At 41.1% G+C, this 17,689-nt stretch overlaps 1 protein-coding gene across 4 annotated transcripts in view; it reads right to left on the bottom strand.

Moving 5' to 3' along the window:
- PDLIM1 (PDZ and LIM domain 1) overlaps positions 1–17,689 on the bottom strand; it is a 56,868-nt gene that overhangs the window by 13,085 nt on the left and 26,094 nt on the right. For all 4 annotated transcript variants that reach the window (XM_001099155.5, XM_077946850.1, XM_077946848.1 and 1 more), the window contains exon 4: positions 13,726–13,925. In XM_001099155.5, coding sequence (XP_001099155.2) covers positions 13,726–13,925 — 200 coding nt within the window. The remainder of the gene's footprint in view (positions 1–13,725; positions 13,926–17,689) is intronic.

Consider the following 17,689-nt stretch of genomic DNA (forward strand, 5'->3'; position numbering starts at 1 on the left):
TCCTGCCCACTCCAGCTGCTCTCTGCTTGGCCTCTTCCCCCACCTGCAGGGACCTGTGGGTGCCTCCTAGGGCAGGCAATGGGGCCACCTGGGGGAGTTGTTTTAACCAAGGGTCTTTCTTTGTCTCACTTCCCAGCCCTTTCTTTGAGTTATATGCCTGACTCTTTTAGGAGTCCTGAGTTTGGAACTTGCCCCATAATAAGCATATTACATTATTTTTGGATAAATCTTTTTTCTATTACACTTAGGACTATTTTAAAATTGAGATCAGACTATGGAATGTTCTTGGGAAAGATTTTTTCCTCTTCTTTGGTGTATGTTATGTCTGGAAGCCACCAACAGAACACACCAAAAAAATGACAGAACCCAGACCACAAGGCCATCAAATATTCTTCCAGCAAATCACCTTGTGAAGGATTTACATGATTTTTCTACTCCCACCTGTCAGTAATGAGTAATGATTAAAAAAAAATAACTTACCATTTTTCCCCAATAATGATAGTATCTTTACACCATTGGATAATTTATAAAAGACTTTCTATATCTATTACCTTACTTAAGGTATTGATACACCTGAATCAAAAATAACATCCTAAGATCCAAAGTCTAAGTCTTAGACACTAGACTACAAGGTATTGACATGTTACCACAATACCTTAAAAAATAATGACAAAAATATGAAGGAGAAATGGAACAAAAAATTTCTCATTTTGATATTAATAACAGCAATGAGAGAAAGAATATTACAGTGATACGGCTTCAGAAAATATAACACACACCATTCAGTTTCCAGGAGAACAAGTTTTGAGGGTGGAACAGTGAAAATAAACACTTTCTTCTGAACCCACTCTGTACAGTTTTAATAACGAGTTTAAGGAAATTCAACTACTTTGGAGTAACAATACATTACACAAAGTTTCCTAGTTCTTGTTTCTCCCTGGGAGCTGATGTGTATCAGTTTCCTAAACGTTGAATATTTTCTCCCACTATTTTAGGACCTGACCTGAGGGCCCCAGGGTTATTCTAGCCACGCCACTCCCATCCCTGCCGAATCAGGTGGCTGACAAAGCCAGGTGTAGGAGGGTCCCAGTAGTCTTTAGAACATAAGAAGAAACTCCCCTCGAGCCCACCTCCCAGATTTTAATGTCTGCTGAGCCTGCAGACATTATGCGACTCTCACACCTGCTCCAGCCAAAAGGGCAGCTGGGGTGAGGGTCAGAAGGACAAGGAGGATGGAAAGCAGTATGTCCATGGCTGTGGAGCATGGGTCAGCACAGCAACCCTGGGATGAAAGTCTACTCCATCAGAACCATGAAGTGCCCAGAGTGAGGATATAAGGGGCTTTTTTTTTTTTTTAACTTGGGCTGTCATCTGTGGCAGCAACTTAATTATCTGTATATAAATCTCAGCTAGGCCAGGCACAGTGGCTCACGCCTGTAATCCCAGAACTTTAGGAGGCCGAGGCAGGCGGATTGACTGAGCTCAGGAGTTTGAGATCAGCCTGGTCAACACGGTGAAACCCCATCTCTACTAAAATACAAAAAAAAACTAGCCAGGTGCTGTGGTGTGCGCCTGTAATCCCAGCTACTTGGGAGGCTGAGGCAGTAAAATCGCTTGAACCTAGGAGGCAGAGGTTGCTAAAACAAGACTGCCATAAGAAAAAAATCCTCACTGCTGATATAACCTTAGTAGGGTCATTTTCTCACATAGTAAGAACATTTTGATACTTTAATAAAACTGCCTGTGAGACAAAGATTGGAATAGAAAGGGGCATTACGTTAATTATTGAAAGCATCCAGACAGGAGAAGATGGTCTCCTCATAAAAATCTTTTTCCTGTCTGAGAAGATGAGGTAGACATATTTTTCCCTGTTTCACCCAGTACAACCAAAATCCCTGGGCATTACGTATAAAACAACATGAGAAGACTCTGACACGGCAACAGAAGTCAGACTGGCTAGGGACCCCGCGTCCTGAGGACCATGACGGTGAGCTCCCACGGTGTTTCTGTTTCCTTGGACATCCCAGACATGGAGCTGAGGGCAGCAACCTGGAAAGGGCAATGGGCACAGACAGAAGTCTCAAGAGGAGCCTGCTGTCTCTGACCAAATGGCCAGAGAGGGGCAGCCCAGCAAAACACAACACGTTGAAACAACAACCACTATTCTCCAGCCAAATGCCAGAAAAGGCCAAGTGGGGAGTCCAGACTTCCAGTCTCACCAGGCTATGATGTGGTTCCCCAACTACCTCACTGGGATAGGCTCAGAGAAAGCCCAATAGGGAGTCCATATTTCATCCTTACCCAGCTGTAATGAAGAAAACCTAGGAATCAGGACTCTCACCACTGCTCAGCAGTGTCTAGGCTACCACTCACCCATAAGGTGTCAGTGGAGGCCATGTGCAGAGCCAGAACTCCCACCCCATCCAGGAGTAATGAGTGGCCCCAATGACCTCAGGTGTGACATAGGCAGAGTGGGGAAATGAGACTTTCTACCCCCACCTGTCAGTAATGAGGCAACATCCCCAACCCCCTATCTGAGAGGAAGCCAGTGAAAACAGAAGGTTTTAATGAGATCCAGAATCTAATAACATAATAACAAGAATGTTCAAGAGTCAGTTGAAAAATCACATCTCTCAGAAGAATCAGGAAGATATCAAACTGTAAATAAGACAATAAAGAGATGCCAACACCAAGATGACAGAGATGTTGGGATTATCTAACAAAGATGGTAACACAGTCATCATAAAAATGTTTCAATGAACAATTATGAGCACACTTGAAACAAAAAAAGTGAAGTCTCAATAAACAGAAGATATAAAGAATGAAATGGAAATTCTAGAACTGACAAAATAACTGAAATAAAACCACAGTGGATACACTCAGCAGCAGCATGAAGAAGACGAAGGAAAGAATCAGTGAACTGGAAGGTAGAATATTAGAAATTATACAATTTCAGGAACATAGAAAAATAGAATGGGGAGGAAAAGAAAGAAATGAAGAGCCTCACAAACTTATGGGAATATATAAAAGATCAAAAATTCATGTCAATGGAGTCTTGGAAGAAGAGAAAAAAGGTGGGACTAGAAAAGTATTAGAAGAAATCATGTCTGAAGGTGTCCTAAATTTGGCAAAAGACATAAATAAGTGAAGTGAACAGGAAACAGGATAAACCTAAAAAAATCTACACCAAAACACAGAATAGTAAATTTCTGAAAACTACAACAAAGAAAGAATTTTCAAAGCAGTAAGAGAAAAATGACACCATATCTAGAGGGGAAAACCAATTCAAAGGACAGCAGATTTCTTATCAAAATCCATAAAGAAAAGAAGGAAATAGCACAATGTTTTCAGCTGCTGAAAGAAAAAAAACTGCCAGCTTAGCATTTTGTATACAGTGGAAATATCCTTCAAGAATGAAGAAGAAATCAAGACATTCTCAGATACAGGGAAACTGAGAGCATTTATCTCTAGCAAAGCTACCCTAACAATGTTTAAAGGAAGGAGGAACCAGCCAGGCACGGTGGCTCACCTGAGGTGAGGAGTTGAAGACCAGCCTGGACAACATGGCAAAAACCTGTCTCTACTAAAAATACAAAAATTAGCTGGGCGTGGTGGCAGACGCCTGTTAATTCCAGCTACTCAAGGAGCCGAGGCACGAGAATCACTTGAACCCGGGAGGTGGAGGTGGCAGTAAGCGGAGATCGCACCACGGTACTCCAGCCTGGGGGACAAGAGCGAGACTCTGTCTTTAAAAAAAAAAAAAAAAAAAGGAACCTTGGAATATCGAGAATGAAAAAAGAACCCATAAGCAAAAACATGGGTTTAAAAACTGCTTTCCCTCTTAATGTATTCTAATTCTTGTTGACAAGTAAAGCAAAAATTGTAACACTGTCTGATGTGGTTCTAAGTGTATAAAAGGATCTATTTTAACTACATTGTAAGCAGGGGAGGGCGAAGGTTCACAAAGAGAAGCAAAGTTTCAATACTTCTTTGAACTCCTGAAATGATGATACCAGTAAACTGTGATAAGTTATATATATATATACACAATGTAATACCCAGATAACTACTGAAAAGGTTATACAAACACATAGAATAAAAAACACTACAAATAAAAATGTTATTCTAAAAAAAAAAAAAAAAAAAAAGATGTCAAATAACCCACAGGAAAGCAGGCAAAAGAAAACAGAGAAATGGAAAACAGAAAACAAAAAATAAAATACCAGACTTAAGCCCTAACATATCAATCATTGCATTAATGTTCATCATCTAAATAAACCAACTGAAAGACAGAAACCAACAGGGTAGATACAAAACAGTACATTTTAAAACATGACCCAAACATATGCTATCAACATAAAACTCATTTCCGATATTAATATATAAGCAGGCTAAAAGTAAAAGGGTAGAGAATAATATATCATGCCAATATTAATCAGAAGAAAACAGGAGTGGTTATATTATTAATAATATCTGATAAGTATACCTCTGAACAAGTAAATTTACCAGAGATGGAAAGGGACAGTATATAATCACAAAAGAGTTAACAACAGCTATAGCAATGCTAAATATGCGTGCATCAAACAACAGAGCTTCAAAATATGTAAAGCAAAAACTGACAGAACTGAAAGGAAAAGAGACACATTCACAATTTTAGCTGAAGACTTCTACACCCCTCTCTTAACAACTGATAGATCAACTAGACAGAAAATCAGAGAGGATACAGAAAAATTCAACAATACTATCATACCAGGCACGGTGGCTCACGACTATAATCCCAGTACTTTGGGAGGTCAATGCAGGAGGATTGCTTGAGCTCAGAAGTTGGAGACCAGCCTAGGCAACATGGTGAAACCCCGTCTCTACAAAAATTACAAAAAAAATTAACCAGATATAGTGACACATACTTGTGTAGTCTCAGCTACTCAAGAAGCTGGAGTGAGAAGATCACTTGAACCCAGGAGGCAGAGGTTGCAGTGAGACACTGCACTCCAGCCTGGGCAAGAGAGACAGACTGTCTCTAAGTAAGTAAGTAAATAAATAAATAAATCAGAAATGAAAGAGACATTACAGCTGATACCACAGAAGGACAGTAAGAGACTACTATGAACAATTATATATTAACAAATTAGAAAACCTAGAAGAAATGGATAAATTCCCAAAAACACAACCTACCAAGATTGAGTCATTAAAAAAAATTAAAAATTTCTAAACAGACCTATAACTAGTAAGGAGGTTGAATCAGTAATCAAAAACATTCCAACAAAGAAAAGCTCAGAACCAAATGGCTTCACTCGTGAATTCCATCAAACAATTTTAAAATAATTAAAACTAATGCTTCTCAAACTCTTCCAAAAAGCTGAAGAGGAGAGAATGCTTCCAAACTCATTCTATGAGGCCAGTATTACTCTGATACCAAAACCAGACAAAGATACCACAAACAAAAAAAAAAACTATAGACTGATATTACTAATGAATATTGATGCAAAAATACTCAACAAAATACTAGCAAACCAAATTCAACAGCATATTAAAAGGATTAAACACCATGACCAAGTGGAATTTATTCCTGTAATGCAAGGATGTTTTAACATATAACAATCAATCAATGTAACACATCACATTAACAGAATGAAGGACAAAAACTACAGTCATCTGAATGCAGAAAAAGCATTTGACAAAATTTAACAAAGTTTCGTGATAAAAATACTCAACAAAACAGGAATGGAAGGAAATTACCTCCACATAATAAAGTCCATGTATGAAAAGCCCACAGCTAACATCTCACTCAAAATGAAAAACCAAAAGCTTTTCCTCTTAAGATCAGCAGCAAGGCAAGAACGCCAACTTTTACCACCTCTTTTCAACATAGCATTGGAGGTCCTAATCAGAGACCTTAGGCAATACAAATAAATAAAAGGCATCCAAATTGGGAAGGAAGAAGTAAAATTGTATCTGTTCAAAGACGTGATGATCAAATACATAGAAAACTCTAAAGATCCCCCCACTACACACACACACATACACACACACACACACACACACACACACACACACAAACTATTGGAACTAATAAATGAATTCACAGTTGCAAAACACAAAATCAACAAACACTACCAATGAATTGTTTCTATACACTACCAATGAATAATCCAAAAAGAAAACTAAGAAAACAATCTCATGTGTAATCATCAAAAAGAACAAAATACCTAATAAACTTAACCAAGGAGGTGAAAGACTTGTACACTGAATAGAGTACATTTTAAAATTATGAAACATTTTTAAATGTTTAAAAATATAAAACATTGTTGAAAGAAACCAAAGAATGCACAAATAAACAAAGACATCTCATGTTCATGGACTGGAAGACTTAAGATTGTTAAAATATCTGTACTACCCAAAGCATCTACATCTTCAATGCAATCACTATGAAAACCCTAATGGCATTTTTTACAGATAAAAAAACACCATTGTAAAATTATATAACATCTCCAAGGACCCTAAATAGTCAAAACAACCTTGAGAAGGAAAAGCAAAAATGGAGGCCTCATATATCCTTATTTCAAAACATTTTACAAAGCTACAGTAATCAAAACAGTATGGTACTAGCATAAGACAGATATACAGACCAATGAAATAGAATAGAGAGCCCATGAATAAACCTTTGGACACACTGTCAAATGATCTTCGACAAGGGTGCCACAGCTACACAATGGTTAAAGAATAATTTCTTCAATGGTGTTGGGAAAACTGGATATTCACATGTAAAAGAATAAAGCTGGACCCTTACCTAACACCACATAAAAAATAATTTGGCCAGGGACCGTGGCTCATGCCTGTAATCCCAGCACTGTGGGAGGCTGAGGCAGGAGATAACTTGAGGTCAGGAATTCGAGACCAGCCCGGCCAACACAGTGAAACTCCATCTCTACCAAAAACTACAAAAAAATTAGCCGAGAGTGGCAACACAAGCCTATAGTTCTAGATACTCAGGAGGCTGAGACCGAAGAAACACTTGAACCCAGGAGGTAGAGGTTGCAGTGAGCCAAGATCATGCCACTGTACTCCAGCCCAGGCAACAGAATGAGACTTTGTCTCAATAATAATAATAATAACAATTCAAAATAGATTAAAGACCTAAACATAAGACCAGATACTATAAATATAAAACTTCTAAAAGAAAACATAGGGGGCCAGGTGCTGTGGCTGACACCTGTAATCCCAGCACTTTGGGAGGCCAAGGTAAGGAGAATCACTTGAGCCCAGGAGTTCGAGACCAGCCTGAGACTCTGTCTCTATTAAAAAATAAAAATAAAGCTTCCTAACACTGAATTTGGCGATGGTTTCTTGAATATGACACAAAAACACAAGCAACAAAAGCAAAAATAAACAAATAGAACTAAAAACTTTAAAACTTCTGCACCACAAAGGAAACAACAGAGTGAAAAGGCAACTTACGAAATAGGAAAAATATTTGCAAAACATATGTATGATAAGGAATTAATATCTAGAATATATTTAAAAATCCTACAACTCAACAACAAAAAAACAAATAGCTCGATTAAAAACTGATCAAATGATTTGAATAGACATTTAGCCAAAAATGATTAACAAGCATATGAAAAGATATTCAACATCACTAATCATTAAAGAAATGCAAATCAAAACCAAAATGAGATATCACCTCACATCTGTTAAGATGGCCACTATCAAAAAGACATAAAACAAATGTTGGTAAGGATGTGGAGAAATTGGAGCCCTTGCGTATTGATGGTGGGAATGTAAAATGGTACAGCTACTATGAAAACAGTATGGAGATTCCTCAAAAAATTAAAAATTTACCACATGATTCAGCAATCCCACTTTTGATTATATACAAAAGAAATGAAGAAGAATCTCAAAGAGATATTTGCACACCCACATTCATTACAGCATTACTCACAATAGCCAGGAGATGCAAGCAACCTAAACATCCATAAAAACATGTGTATTAGTGAGTTTTCTTGCTGTAGATAAAGATATACCCAAGACTGGGCAATTTACAAAGAAAGAGGTTTAATTGAACTTACAGTTCCACATGGCTGGGGCAGCCTCACAATCATGGTGGAAGGAGGAGCAAGTCACATCTTACATGGATGGAGCAGGCAAAGAGAGAGAGAGAGAGCTTGTGCAGGGGAGCTCCTCTTTTTAAAACCATCAGATCTTGTGAGACTTATTCACTATCACGAGAACAACATGGGAAAGATTTGACCCCATGATTCAATTACCTCACACTGCGTCCCTCCCACAACACGTGGAATTCAAGATGGGATTTGGGTGGGGACACAGACAAACCATATCAACATGAATAAAGAAAATGCGAAAAAAAAAAAAAATGGGATACTATTCAGCCTTAAAAAGAAAAAGGAAATTCTGTCATATACTACAACATGGGAAAACCTTGAGGACATTACGCTAATTGAAAAAAGACAAATGCATGACTCCAATTATATAAGATATCTAAAGTAATCAAACTCTTAGAAAGTATTACAGTAGTTGCTAGGGGCTCAAGAGATGGAGAAAGGTGAGGTTGTTTTTTAATGGGTATAGAGTTTCAGTTTTGCAGGATAAAAAAGTTCTAGAGATGTGTTTCACAACAATGTACATACAATAAACATCACAATAGATTTAAAAACGATTAAGATCATAAATTCCATGTGTTAACACAATAAAAAAAGACAAACTCACAGAACAGAAGGAACAAACTATTGATACATAAACCTATTGATACAAAAACCTAAATAAATCTCCAATCATACTGAGTAAAAAGGCTAATCCCAGGTTACATACTGTATGATTCCATTAATATAACATTCTTGAAATAATAAAAATATAAAGAGTAGATGAGTAGGTTGCCAGGGGTTAAGGAGGGTGAGGGGACAGGAGGGAAGTGAGTGTGGCTATAAAAGAGCATCATGAGAAACCCTTGCAGAAATGGAAATGTTCAGTATCTTGAGTGTATTGATATCAATATCCTGGTTTTGTTACTATTGTGTTTTCAAGATGTTACCACTGAGAGAAATTGGTAAAGGGTATAGGGGATCTCTCTGTATTATTTCCTAAAACTGCAAGTGAATCTACAATTATCTCAAAATAAAAATTTTAATTAATTTTAAGAAATATTTTCCCCAAATGGTAGAAGTTATGTGCTAACTGGAAATAATGTAGAGGAATACTTGTTTTTTTATGTAGGTGGGGGTAAAGGAGGTAGAAGGACCCAGAAAAATCCTTCCTATCTCATATCGCAAAAAATGAAATGTCTCAGCCTGATTACCCCAATGTTCACGCACAAACACCATTCTGGGAAACCCTATGTAATCATTTTCAGAAGGGAAGCCTGGCCTGTATGCTTCCTAAGTTTTGGTCTTCAAAGGCACACGTGTTGGTCCTGCAATAAGAAACCAGAGAGGTAATTGTGGGCACCAGAAAAAGAGAGAGGAACGTCCACATACCAGAGCCAGTTTTCTGTGGGTGGCAGGCAAGTTTAGCTAGAGGGGCAAGCAGCCTTCATCACAGAGGTGTACTTCTGATTCAGCTCTGAAGAAGCCAGGGTTAATATCATCCTTGTGATATCATTTGAATAGAAAATGATGCATCCCTTTATTTCCAGGGCAGCTGCTTATAAATCTCCCTCATGAGTGTTTGGGGGCAACATCTTACAACACAATTTGGAAGAGCTATTATCTAGGGCCTAGTATGTTGGTTATAGGAGCTCTCCAATCATTCCTTGAAGAGAACACCATCACCCCATCAGTAAGCTGATGAGCTGTGTGGGCTGGCTGAATTTAATGGGAAGGAAAGAAGTGTACCATAAGCCACAGCAAAGTCTTCTCCATTACATTTGTCTATGTGCTTCCACACTTCTGTAGCCGCCAGTTCTCAGAAGTGATGGGGATGGAGTTACTCATGGACACCAAAGTCAGCAATAATTAGCATTTACTGAGCACCTACCAGGGGCCAGGCACTGTGCTGAGTGTTCTGTGCATATCCCGTTGCATTGTCTCAACAATCTGGTGGTGAAGAAGTTAGTATTATTTCCACCTTAGATCTCAGGAGACTGAGTTTCAGATATGTTACATGGTTTTTCCAAGGTCACACAGCTAGTAAGAGGCAGAGCTGGAATTCAAGGCTCGGGCCCCTCTATCTACCAAGCCTTTAGGAAGTATCAGGCAGTGTCATATAAACAATGAAATCTGGGCTCTGAATTTTCTGATTTTGACCAGGTCCCCTCAACTCAATTAAAAGAGATCAGAGGAAAGGTGCTAGCTTTCTGCTGAACTGACATTTTCTTTGCCCACATGGTACACAGTAGGCACTCGATAAATGATTATTATGCTGAACTGACCTAGAGGAAAAAGGCCACTGAGGACCTCCCCCTCCACTGTGTGCACTGAGAGGAAGGGAAGCACCTGCCTTACCGGTTGGCAAGGCTATCTCTGTTCTTATCTGACTGGGACACAGCTCTGTAAAGACCTACAAGACAGATAGCCACAGACACACCATGATACCTTCAAGTGTGTAGGACAAAGAAATCCAGGGCAAGCCCCAGAGAATGGATGATGACCTCAGATGCAAAGTATGCAGTGAGCCAATTCTGGAACCTCAGCGAATTTCACAGACTAAACAGTGGGAGGGAACGAGCACTTGGGACTTGTGCTGACTGAGCAAGCAAAGTTACCGGGTGACTGCTGAGCTCACAGGAGAATCTTTCTTTGTGGGAAGGCACTAGAAATACACCAGCAAGCTGACACCCCGCCCCCCCATACAAGCAGCATGGCCAGTTAGGCAGCTCCTCTGCCTTAGGCTGTTGGTTTTCCCACTGTTTCTGGGTTCATCCTCAAAGAGTGTGGGATGGAACAGAAACGGGACCCTCTCTGCTGAGAAAACCTGCAAAGAGACAAATTTTGATACTCGGAAACTACTGCAGCTGAAGAGTCTGGGCCAGGGGCTAGAGGAAAGGCTTACACAGCCACCTGGTAGTTTCAGACTCGGGGGAGGGAGCATGCAAGGAACGTAAGAGAAGAAGAAAGACATTAATGAAGGAAAAATAGCCAAGGCCATACTAAAAATATTTCCCAGGCACATATTTCTCCCAATGCATAGCAGCTCTTTCAATTAAGGATGTGTCATTTCCTGGGTTATTAAGTCCAGGATCATGGAACATTCCACTCTGGGACAGTAAAAGAGGGTCACGTTCTCAGCCTCCCCAGCACCAAAGCAGCTAAAAACAAGGATCACAGCCCCTAGTGTTTCCACCACTCCTGAGCTGCTTGGAAGCTTCCCCTCAGGGTATGTCTGTGGAAAGCCTGGGGACCCAGTATGACACCTTTCTCAAGTGTCTCAAATGTCCCCACGGTCACCTGGAAGAGGATCATCATCTCAAGCCAGTAAGCCCTTGCAAGAACCAGAATTTGGGGAAGCAGCAGCACTGGCGGCGACTTTGCCTTGGTTACTATGATAAATGGCCAGTAACCTTTAACATCTTCTAAAGCCAAAGTCACACAGAAAAAAGTCTGCCCTACTAGACTCAAAGAAATGTTAAAAGAAATCTCAGTGTCAGCTGGGCACAGTGGCTCACACCTGTAAGCCCAGCACTTTGGGAGGCTGAGGCAGGCAGATCACCTGAGGTCGGGAGTCTGAGACCAGCCTGATCGACATGGAGAAACCCCATCTCTACTAAAAAAACAAAATTATCCGGGCATGGTGGCGCATGCCTGTAATCTCAGCTACTTGGGAGGCTAACGCAGAAGAATCACTTGAACCCAGGTGGTGGAGGTTGCGGGGAGGTGGAGGTTGCGGTGAGCCGAAATCGCTCCATTGCACTCTAGCCTGGGCAACAAGAGTGAAACTCCGTCTCAAAAAAAAAAAAAAAGAAAGAAAGAAATCTTAGTGTCCTCTCAGTGTCGGGCACAGGGACGCGCATGCCATGGGTTTCCAATGACATCTGTGTCTCTGTGGGGAGGGGAGGGGTGACTATATGCACGGAATGGCCAAGGAGCCCTTGAGAGGTGTTCCAAACATTTAAGTAGTTTGGAACCGCTAGTATCTTCACATCTCTCAACCTGCATTTGAAGCCATTGGTTTGCAATTTAATTACCATAAGAGTTGAGCAGGTTCTTGTTAAAGGTGAATTGGGGAGAAACTGAATGGCAAAGCAGGCTTCAGAGGCAATACAAAAATTGAGAATTCCAAGTGGGAAAGGTTCTCAGAGCTCAGGCAAGTTTGGACCACACAGTGTTTTCCACCAAAATTTAAATGTCACCAATACTTAAAAATCAGGAGATTTCCGATAAAAAGAGGCTTTCCAACTTCTGTTTTAATGGAAATAATCAGCAGAAACGAGACCTGCATGTGGCACGCAGCTGGAGCCAAGGAGCAGCGGCCCCTCTGGACCAGGAATGCAGGCTCCAGCTGCCACCCCCAACCCCACCCCTACCCAGCACCCTTGTTTACTCAGAGCTCTGCCTCAGTTCCTCATCCTGCCTGCCACTTTTGGGTATTTGAGTGGGAAATTCCTAACCTAGTCCACCTCCTTTACACCTACGGAGAATTGGCCCCATCTCTAACCCATCCTCAAACCCAGTCCCTTTGCTGGGATTCCCAGTGTTTCTGGATTCATCCTCAAAGAGTCTGAGATGGAGCAGACTGGGCCCCTCTGCTGGGAAGATCCAGGAGACTCCAATAAAGACTCAAAGGGCTTGGTGGCTCATGCCTGTAATCCCGGAACTTTGGGAGTCTGAGGTGGGAGGATCACTTGAGCCCAGGAGTTCGAGACCAGCCTGGGCAACACAGTGAGACCCCAATCTCTACAAAACACAAAAATTAAAACTTAGCCAAGTGTGGTGGCACACACCTGTAGTACCAGATACTCAGGAGGCTGAGGCAGGAGGATCACTTGAACCCAGGAGGTTGAGGCTGCAATGAGCCGTGATCAAACCACTGTACTCTAGCCTGAGTGACAGGGCAAAACTTTGTCTCAAAAAAAAAAAAAAAAAGACTCAAAGGCAGCTGCAGCCAAATGATCTGTGACAGAAGAGGACATACCTCCCCAGTCCCCAGCAAGGCACTTCCTCAGGTACTTCTCCCCTTTCCACCTGCAGCCCTACCTCTCCCCCAGTTAAGCCTGCCTCTGTCCCCAGATCAGAACCTATTCTTAAGGACAAGCATTTATATCCTCAGGGACCTCTCTTCTTTTATGACTTCTGGTCCACTCTGGGGAAAAAGCAAATGCTGCTTCACCAAAACTGTGCACCATGAAGTATTTCTCCCTTAGTTCAGATGGTGAACACAAGCACAGGCTACTCTAGATTCTCTCAAACACTCCCCGACTAATAATACTGAAGAATTTCTCGGGAAGCAGCAGGCCTGTCAAGGAAGGACTGTGTTCAATTAGAAGATGATGATCACAGAAATCAAAACACAAATAAAAACAGTTCTGGAGGATTCACTGATTTGTTTGTGCTTGACACGATGCTGGGCATTTTACATGTTAATTCTTACTTTTACAGACACCCTATAAAGCAGGAGGTATTGCCCTCTTTGCGTAGATGAAGAAAATGAACACAGAAGTGTTCTGCTAATGTAGTCATTTTTCTCCCTGGAGTAGTGGCTCTTGCACCTGCCTGGGCAGCCCTGGGCCTGATGTGAAAGCCCCTACCAGGACCGGCTCAGAGGAGGACTACTTACGGTCTGCTGTTCGCTTCCACCCCGCTGGCAGCAGTCTTTGACTCCAGGGCATTGTTGAAGTTGGAGATATTTTCAGAAGAGTAGAGGCCAGCTGGGTTGTTGTACTGGTTTGTGATGACCCTGGCGGTAGTGCTGGAGGCAGGCGAGGCGGTAAAGGGCATGGCACTTCGGTTGTGGGCACTTCCTATGTGCAGGACCTCCTGCAGGCAGGGATCAGAGGACAAATCAAGGGGGGCATCCAATGCAAACCCCTTGATGGGCAGTGCAGGCTGAGTACCAGGGAGAGGTGTTCCAGCTGCTAAGATGGCCCTAGTTCAACCCAAACTTTAGCTGAGGGGCACTGATACACCCACTGAGACACACGGGCAATGACTGGGGAAGTTTCCCACAATGGGCACCTTTGGGAGTTCACATCCTCTGAATCATCTCTGCCTTTTGATTCTTCCTTGAGGCCCAGCAAAGCCTGCCCTCTGGGCACCCTTGGGCCAGACAGCCCTTGATGCTTTGGGCTGTAAGATTGAAGTCAGAGCTAAAACACGCTTTCAGGGCACATACCAAAGGGATTAAAGCACTAGGTGGAGAGAAACATGCAGCCACTTTGGTCAGTGCAAAACAGGAGATGATAAAAGGTGGAGATAAATTCTCCAGAAGTGAGCAAGTTAGACAAGCAAGATAAGAGGGTGTGGTGTCACAGGGGAAGCAGCTGCTGACTAGGCAGAGATGGCCTCAGTCTCCTGCAGAACAAGGGTAAAGGGAATTAAGGATCTATCTATTGTTTCTTCTGGGAGAAAGACAAGGCTAATCAGATAGAAGGTCAGGGGATACCTGTTACAGGGGCGGTACCCAGCAGAGCTGCAGAAGAGGACTTTGAGTTCCTTGTATTCTCATTCCCCTTTCTGTAATTTGAGAAAGTTCCCTCCACCCCCACCCTAGACTTGCTAGGAGTCAGGTGAATAATTACTACAGCTACAACATCTCAGAGCTCCTTTACAAACCCCCAAAACCACTTTTGAAATTAACATTCCTGTTTTCTAAAACTACAACTTTTCTACTTTTTCTTTCCCCCCTGCCAGCATCACAGTTTTTCTGATAGCCCAGTTAGCAGGGTCTTTTCTATATGGGTGTCTGGATCAACCCATGGCTTCTAGGTGATGCATGCTCTGTGCAGCCTGCTGAACTCAAAATGTGTCTTACTGTCTGTGTTTTCCAGAAAAATCTTCCTGAACTCTAATCTCTTTCTTAAAACATGCAGGCCCAGAACAGCTGCCCCCAAAAGAGTTTCTGTCGTCTGTTGCACTTCCTTTTTTTCTCTCCTTTTTTGTTAAATCTTTAAGTATTTTATGCTTTCTTAAAAAAAAAAATATGAAAACAGGTTTATTGAGTACCTAATTTAAAATAAAATAAAACAAATTGAAAATATTTTTATGAAATTTTTTTTTATGAAAATATTTTATATGAAAATATTTTTATGTTTAAGATTTCTCTTTTTGGCCAAGCGCGGTGGCTTACACCTGTAATCCCAGCACTTTGGGAGGCCGAGGTGGGTAGATCACCTGAGGTCGGGAGTTCGAGACCAGCCTGACCAATATGGAGAAACCTCATCTCTACTAAAAATACAATATTTAGCCAAGCGTGATGGCGCATATCTGTAATCCCAGCTACTCTCCTACTGAGGCAGGAGAATCTCTTGAACCCGGGAGGCGGAGGTTGAGGTGAGCCGAGATTGCACCATTGCACTCCAGCCTAGGCAACAAGAGTAGAACTCTGTCTCAAAAAAAAAAAAAAAAAGATTTCTCTTTTGGCTGGGTGCAGTGGCTCATGCCTATAATCCCAACACTTTGGGAGTCCAAAGCAGGAGGATTGCTTGAGCCCAGGAGTTCGAAACCAGTCTGGGCAACATAGTAAGACCCCAGTCCTAAAAAAAAAAAGTTAGACAGGCATGATGGTGCATGCCTACAGACCCAGCTACTTGAGAGGGCTGAGGAAGGAGGATAGTGTAAGCCCAGGAGATGGAGGCTGCAGTGTGCCATATCGTGCCACTGCACATCAGCCTGGGTGACAGAGCAAGACTCATCTCTAAAAACACAAAACAGGCCAGGCACAGTGGCTCATTCCTGTAACTGCAGCACTTTGGGAAGCCAATGCAAGAGGATCACCTGAGGTCAGGAATTCAAGGCCACTCTGGGCAAAATGGTGAAACCTCGTTTCTACTAAAATACAAAAATTAGCTAGGCGTGGTGGCACCTGCCTGTAATCCCAGCTACTTGGAGGCTGAGGCAAGAAAATCACTTGAACTCAGGAGGCGGAGGTTGCAGCGAGCCGAGACTGCGCCACTGCATTCCAGCCTGGGCGACAGAGCAACTCTGTCTCAGAAAAAATAAAAATAAATAATAAAAAATAAAAAACACCACCACAAAATTTCAGCAGTTATCAAAGAGTAGTTAAGTAAATTTTTTGGCACAGCTACCCAAAGAAATCATATATAGTAATTAAAGGCTATGGTCATGAAGACAGGAGATTTACAGATTGGTGGCCGGGGACCCTTGCCTACATATGTCGCAGCCAGGATGGTCATGGTTTCTTCTTCTCTCCATCCCCACGCCAATTCCTAGGAGCAGCAGAGGATGCAGAGCCCCAGGGAAGGGTCTTTATTTTTCTGCCTTGGCTCAATTTTTCCCTGCAATTTCCTGTTTGGCCATGAGCAAGGAATACCCCTCTGAGCCCATTTTTCATCTTTAAAATGTAGAAGAAAAAGCCTTCTTCACAAGGATTTGTATGAGTTCCCAGAGTGTCAAGTACAGTGCCTGGCTCGTGGCACATATTCATCCAGGGTCTATTCCTTTCTCCCTCCCCAGATACACATTTCCAATTAGAATGGAAGTCAATGGAAAATTCAGGTTGAAAATTCGGATGATTTCACTTTATAAAGAATCTTTCAAGAATGCATCTGGTTTGTACATAAAAGGAATATCTCTACCCTCATCTGAATACTGACTGGTCTTTCCAGAAAGCAGGCAGATTCAGGGCTTGCCTTTTAGAAGGGATGACGTAATTGTTTGGGCTTTGTATTTATCAGTCTCCAAGGAAACTCAATAATGAGGAAATACAAACTAGGTGTGTAACTATGCTGACCTCAGATAAGCTGGGGTGTTGGTTGGCATTACATGAACCAACAGATCTTTTTATTACAGATGAACTCTGCTCTTACTCATTTATCCTCTGGTTTAGAATGGCTGAAAGTAAAAGACTTTGGAAAAATGATGGGTGGGAAGTTTTTCTTACAGTAATAAAGCATTACTGGAATCACAAGAAAAATACTAGGGTTGAAAGTATTTGAGAATTCTTGTACTCTGAAGAGAACTACCTTCAAATGATTAATACAGGTAACTAGTTTATAGATTTAAAATGAAAATTCAAATATACTACAAATGAAAACTATAACTGAAATTTACATAATTACCTTATTTACATGAAAATGAGGATTTCCGATAGACCAAGTTAAAACGAAATCATTCCTTGTGTGTTATAAAATACGTAAAAATTAAAATTTAACAGTTAAAATTTAACATTTATGGTAAATTTAATGAAGTAGCTGAAAACTCCCAAGGAAACTGAAACTAACTGTGGCATGTTTTAAATTAGTTTGCACAACGGCCAGTGTATAGACCAAGTGCCATTTTACAAACTTTTCTGAGAGGAGTTGTAGAGAAGAATATGTTCACGTCAGTTTTGAAATGATGCAAAATGATCCTTAAAATGACTCTTGGGATTTTTAATCATTATTTTTACTATCTTAAAATGGCAAAAAATTTGTGTGACTTCATTTTTGAAATTTTAATGGATTCTATTTGAGAAAATATGACTTATATCGAACCACCCAATTAACGCACACTAATATACCAAGTGAGTTCAACGTCATACAAGTTTCTGTTTTATGTATATAAGATAGCTAGTTATATATTGT

The sequence above is a fragment of the Macaca mulatta genome, chromosome 9, assembly GCF_049350105.2.
Source record: "Macaca mulatta isolate MMU2019108-1 chromosome 9, T2T-MMU8v2.0, whole genome shotgun sequence".
Taxonomy (NCBI): domain Eukaryota; kingdom Metazoa; phylum Chordata; class Mammalia; order Primates; family Cercopithecidae; genus Macaca; species Macaca mulatta.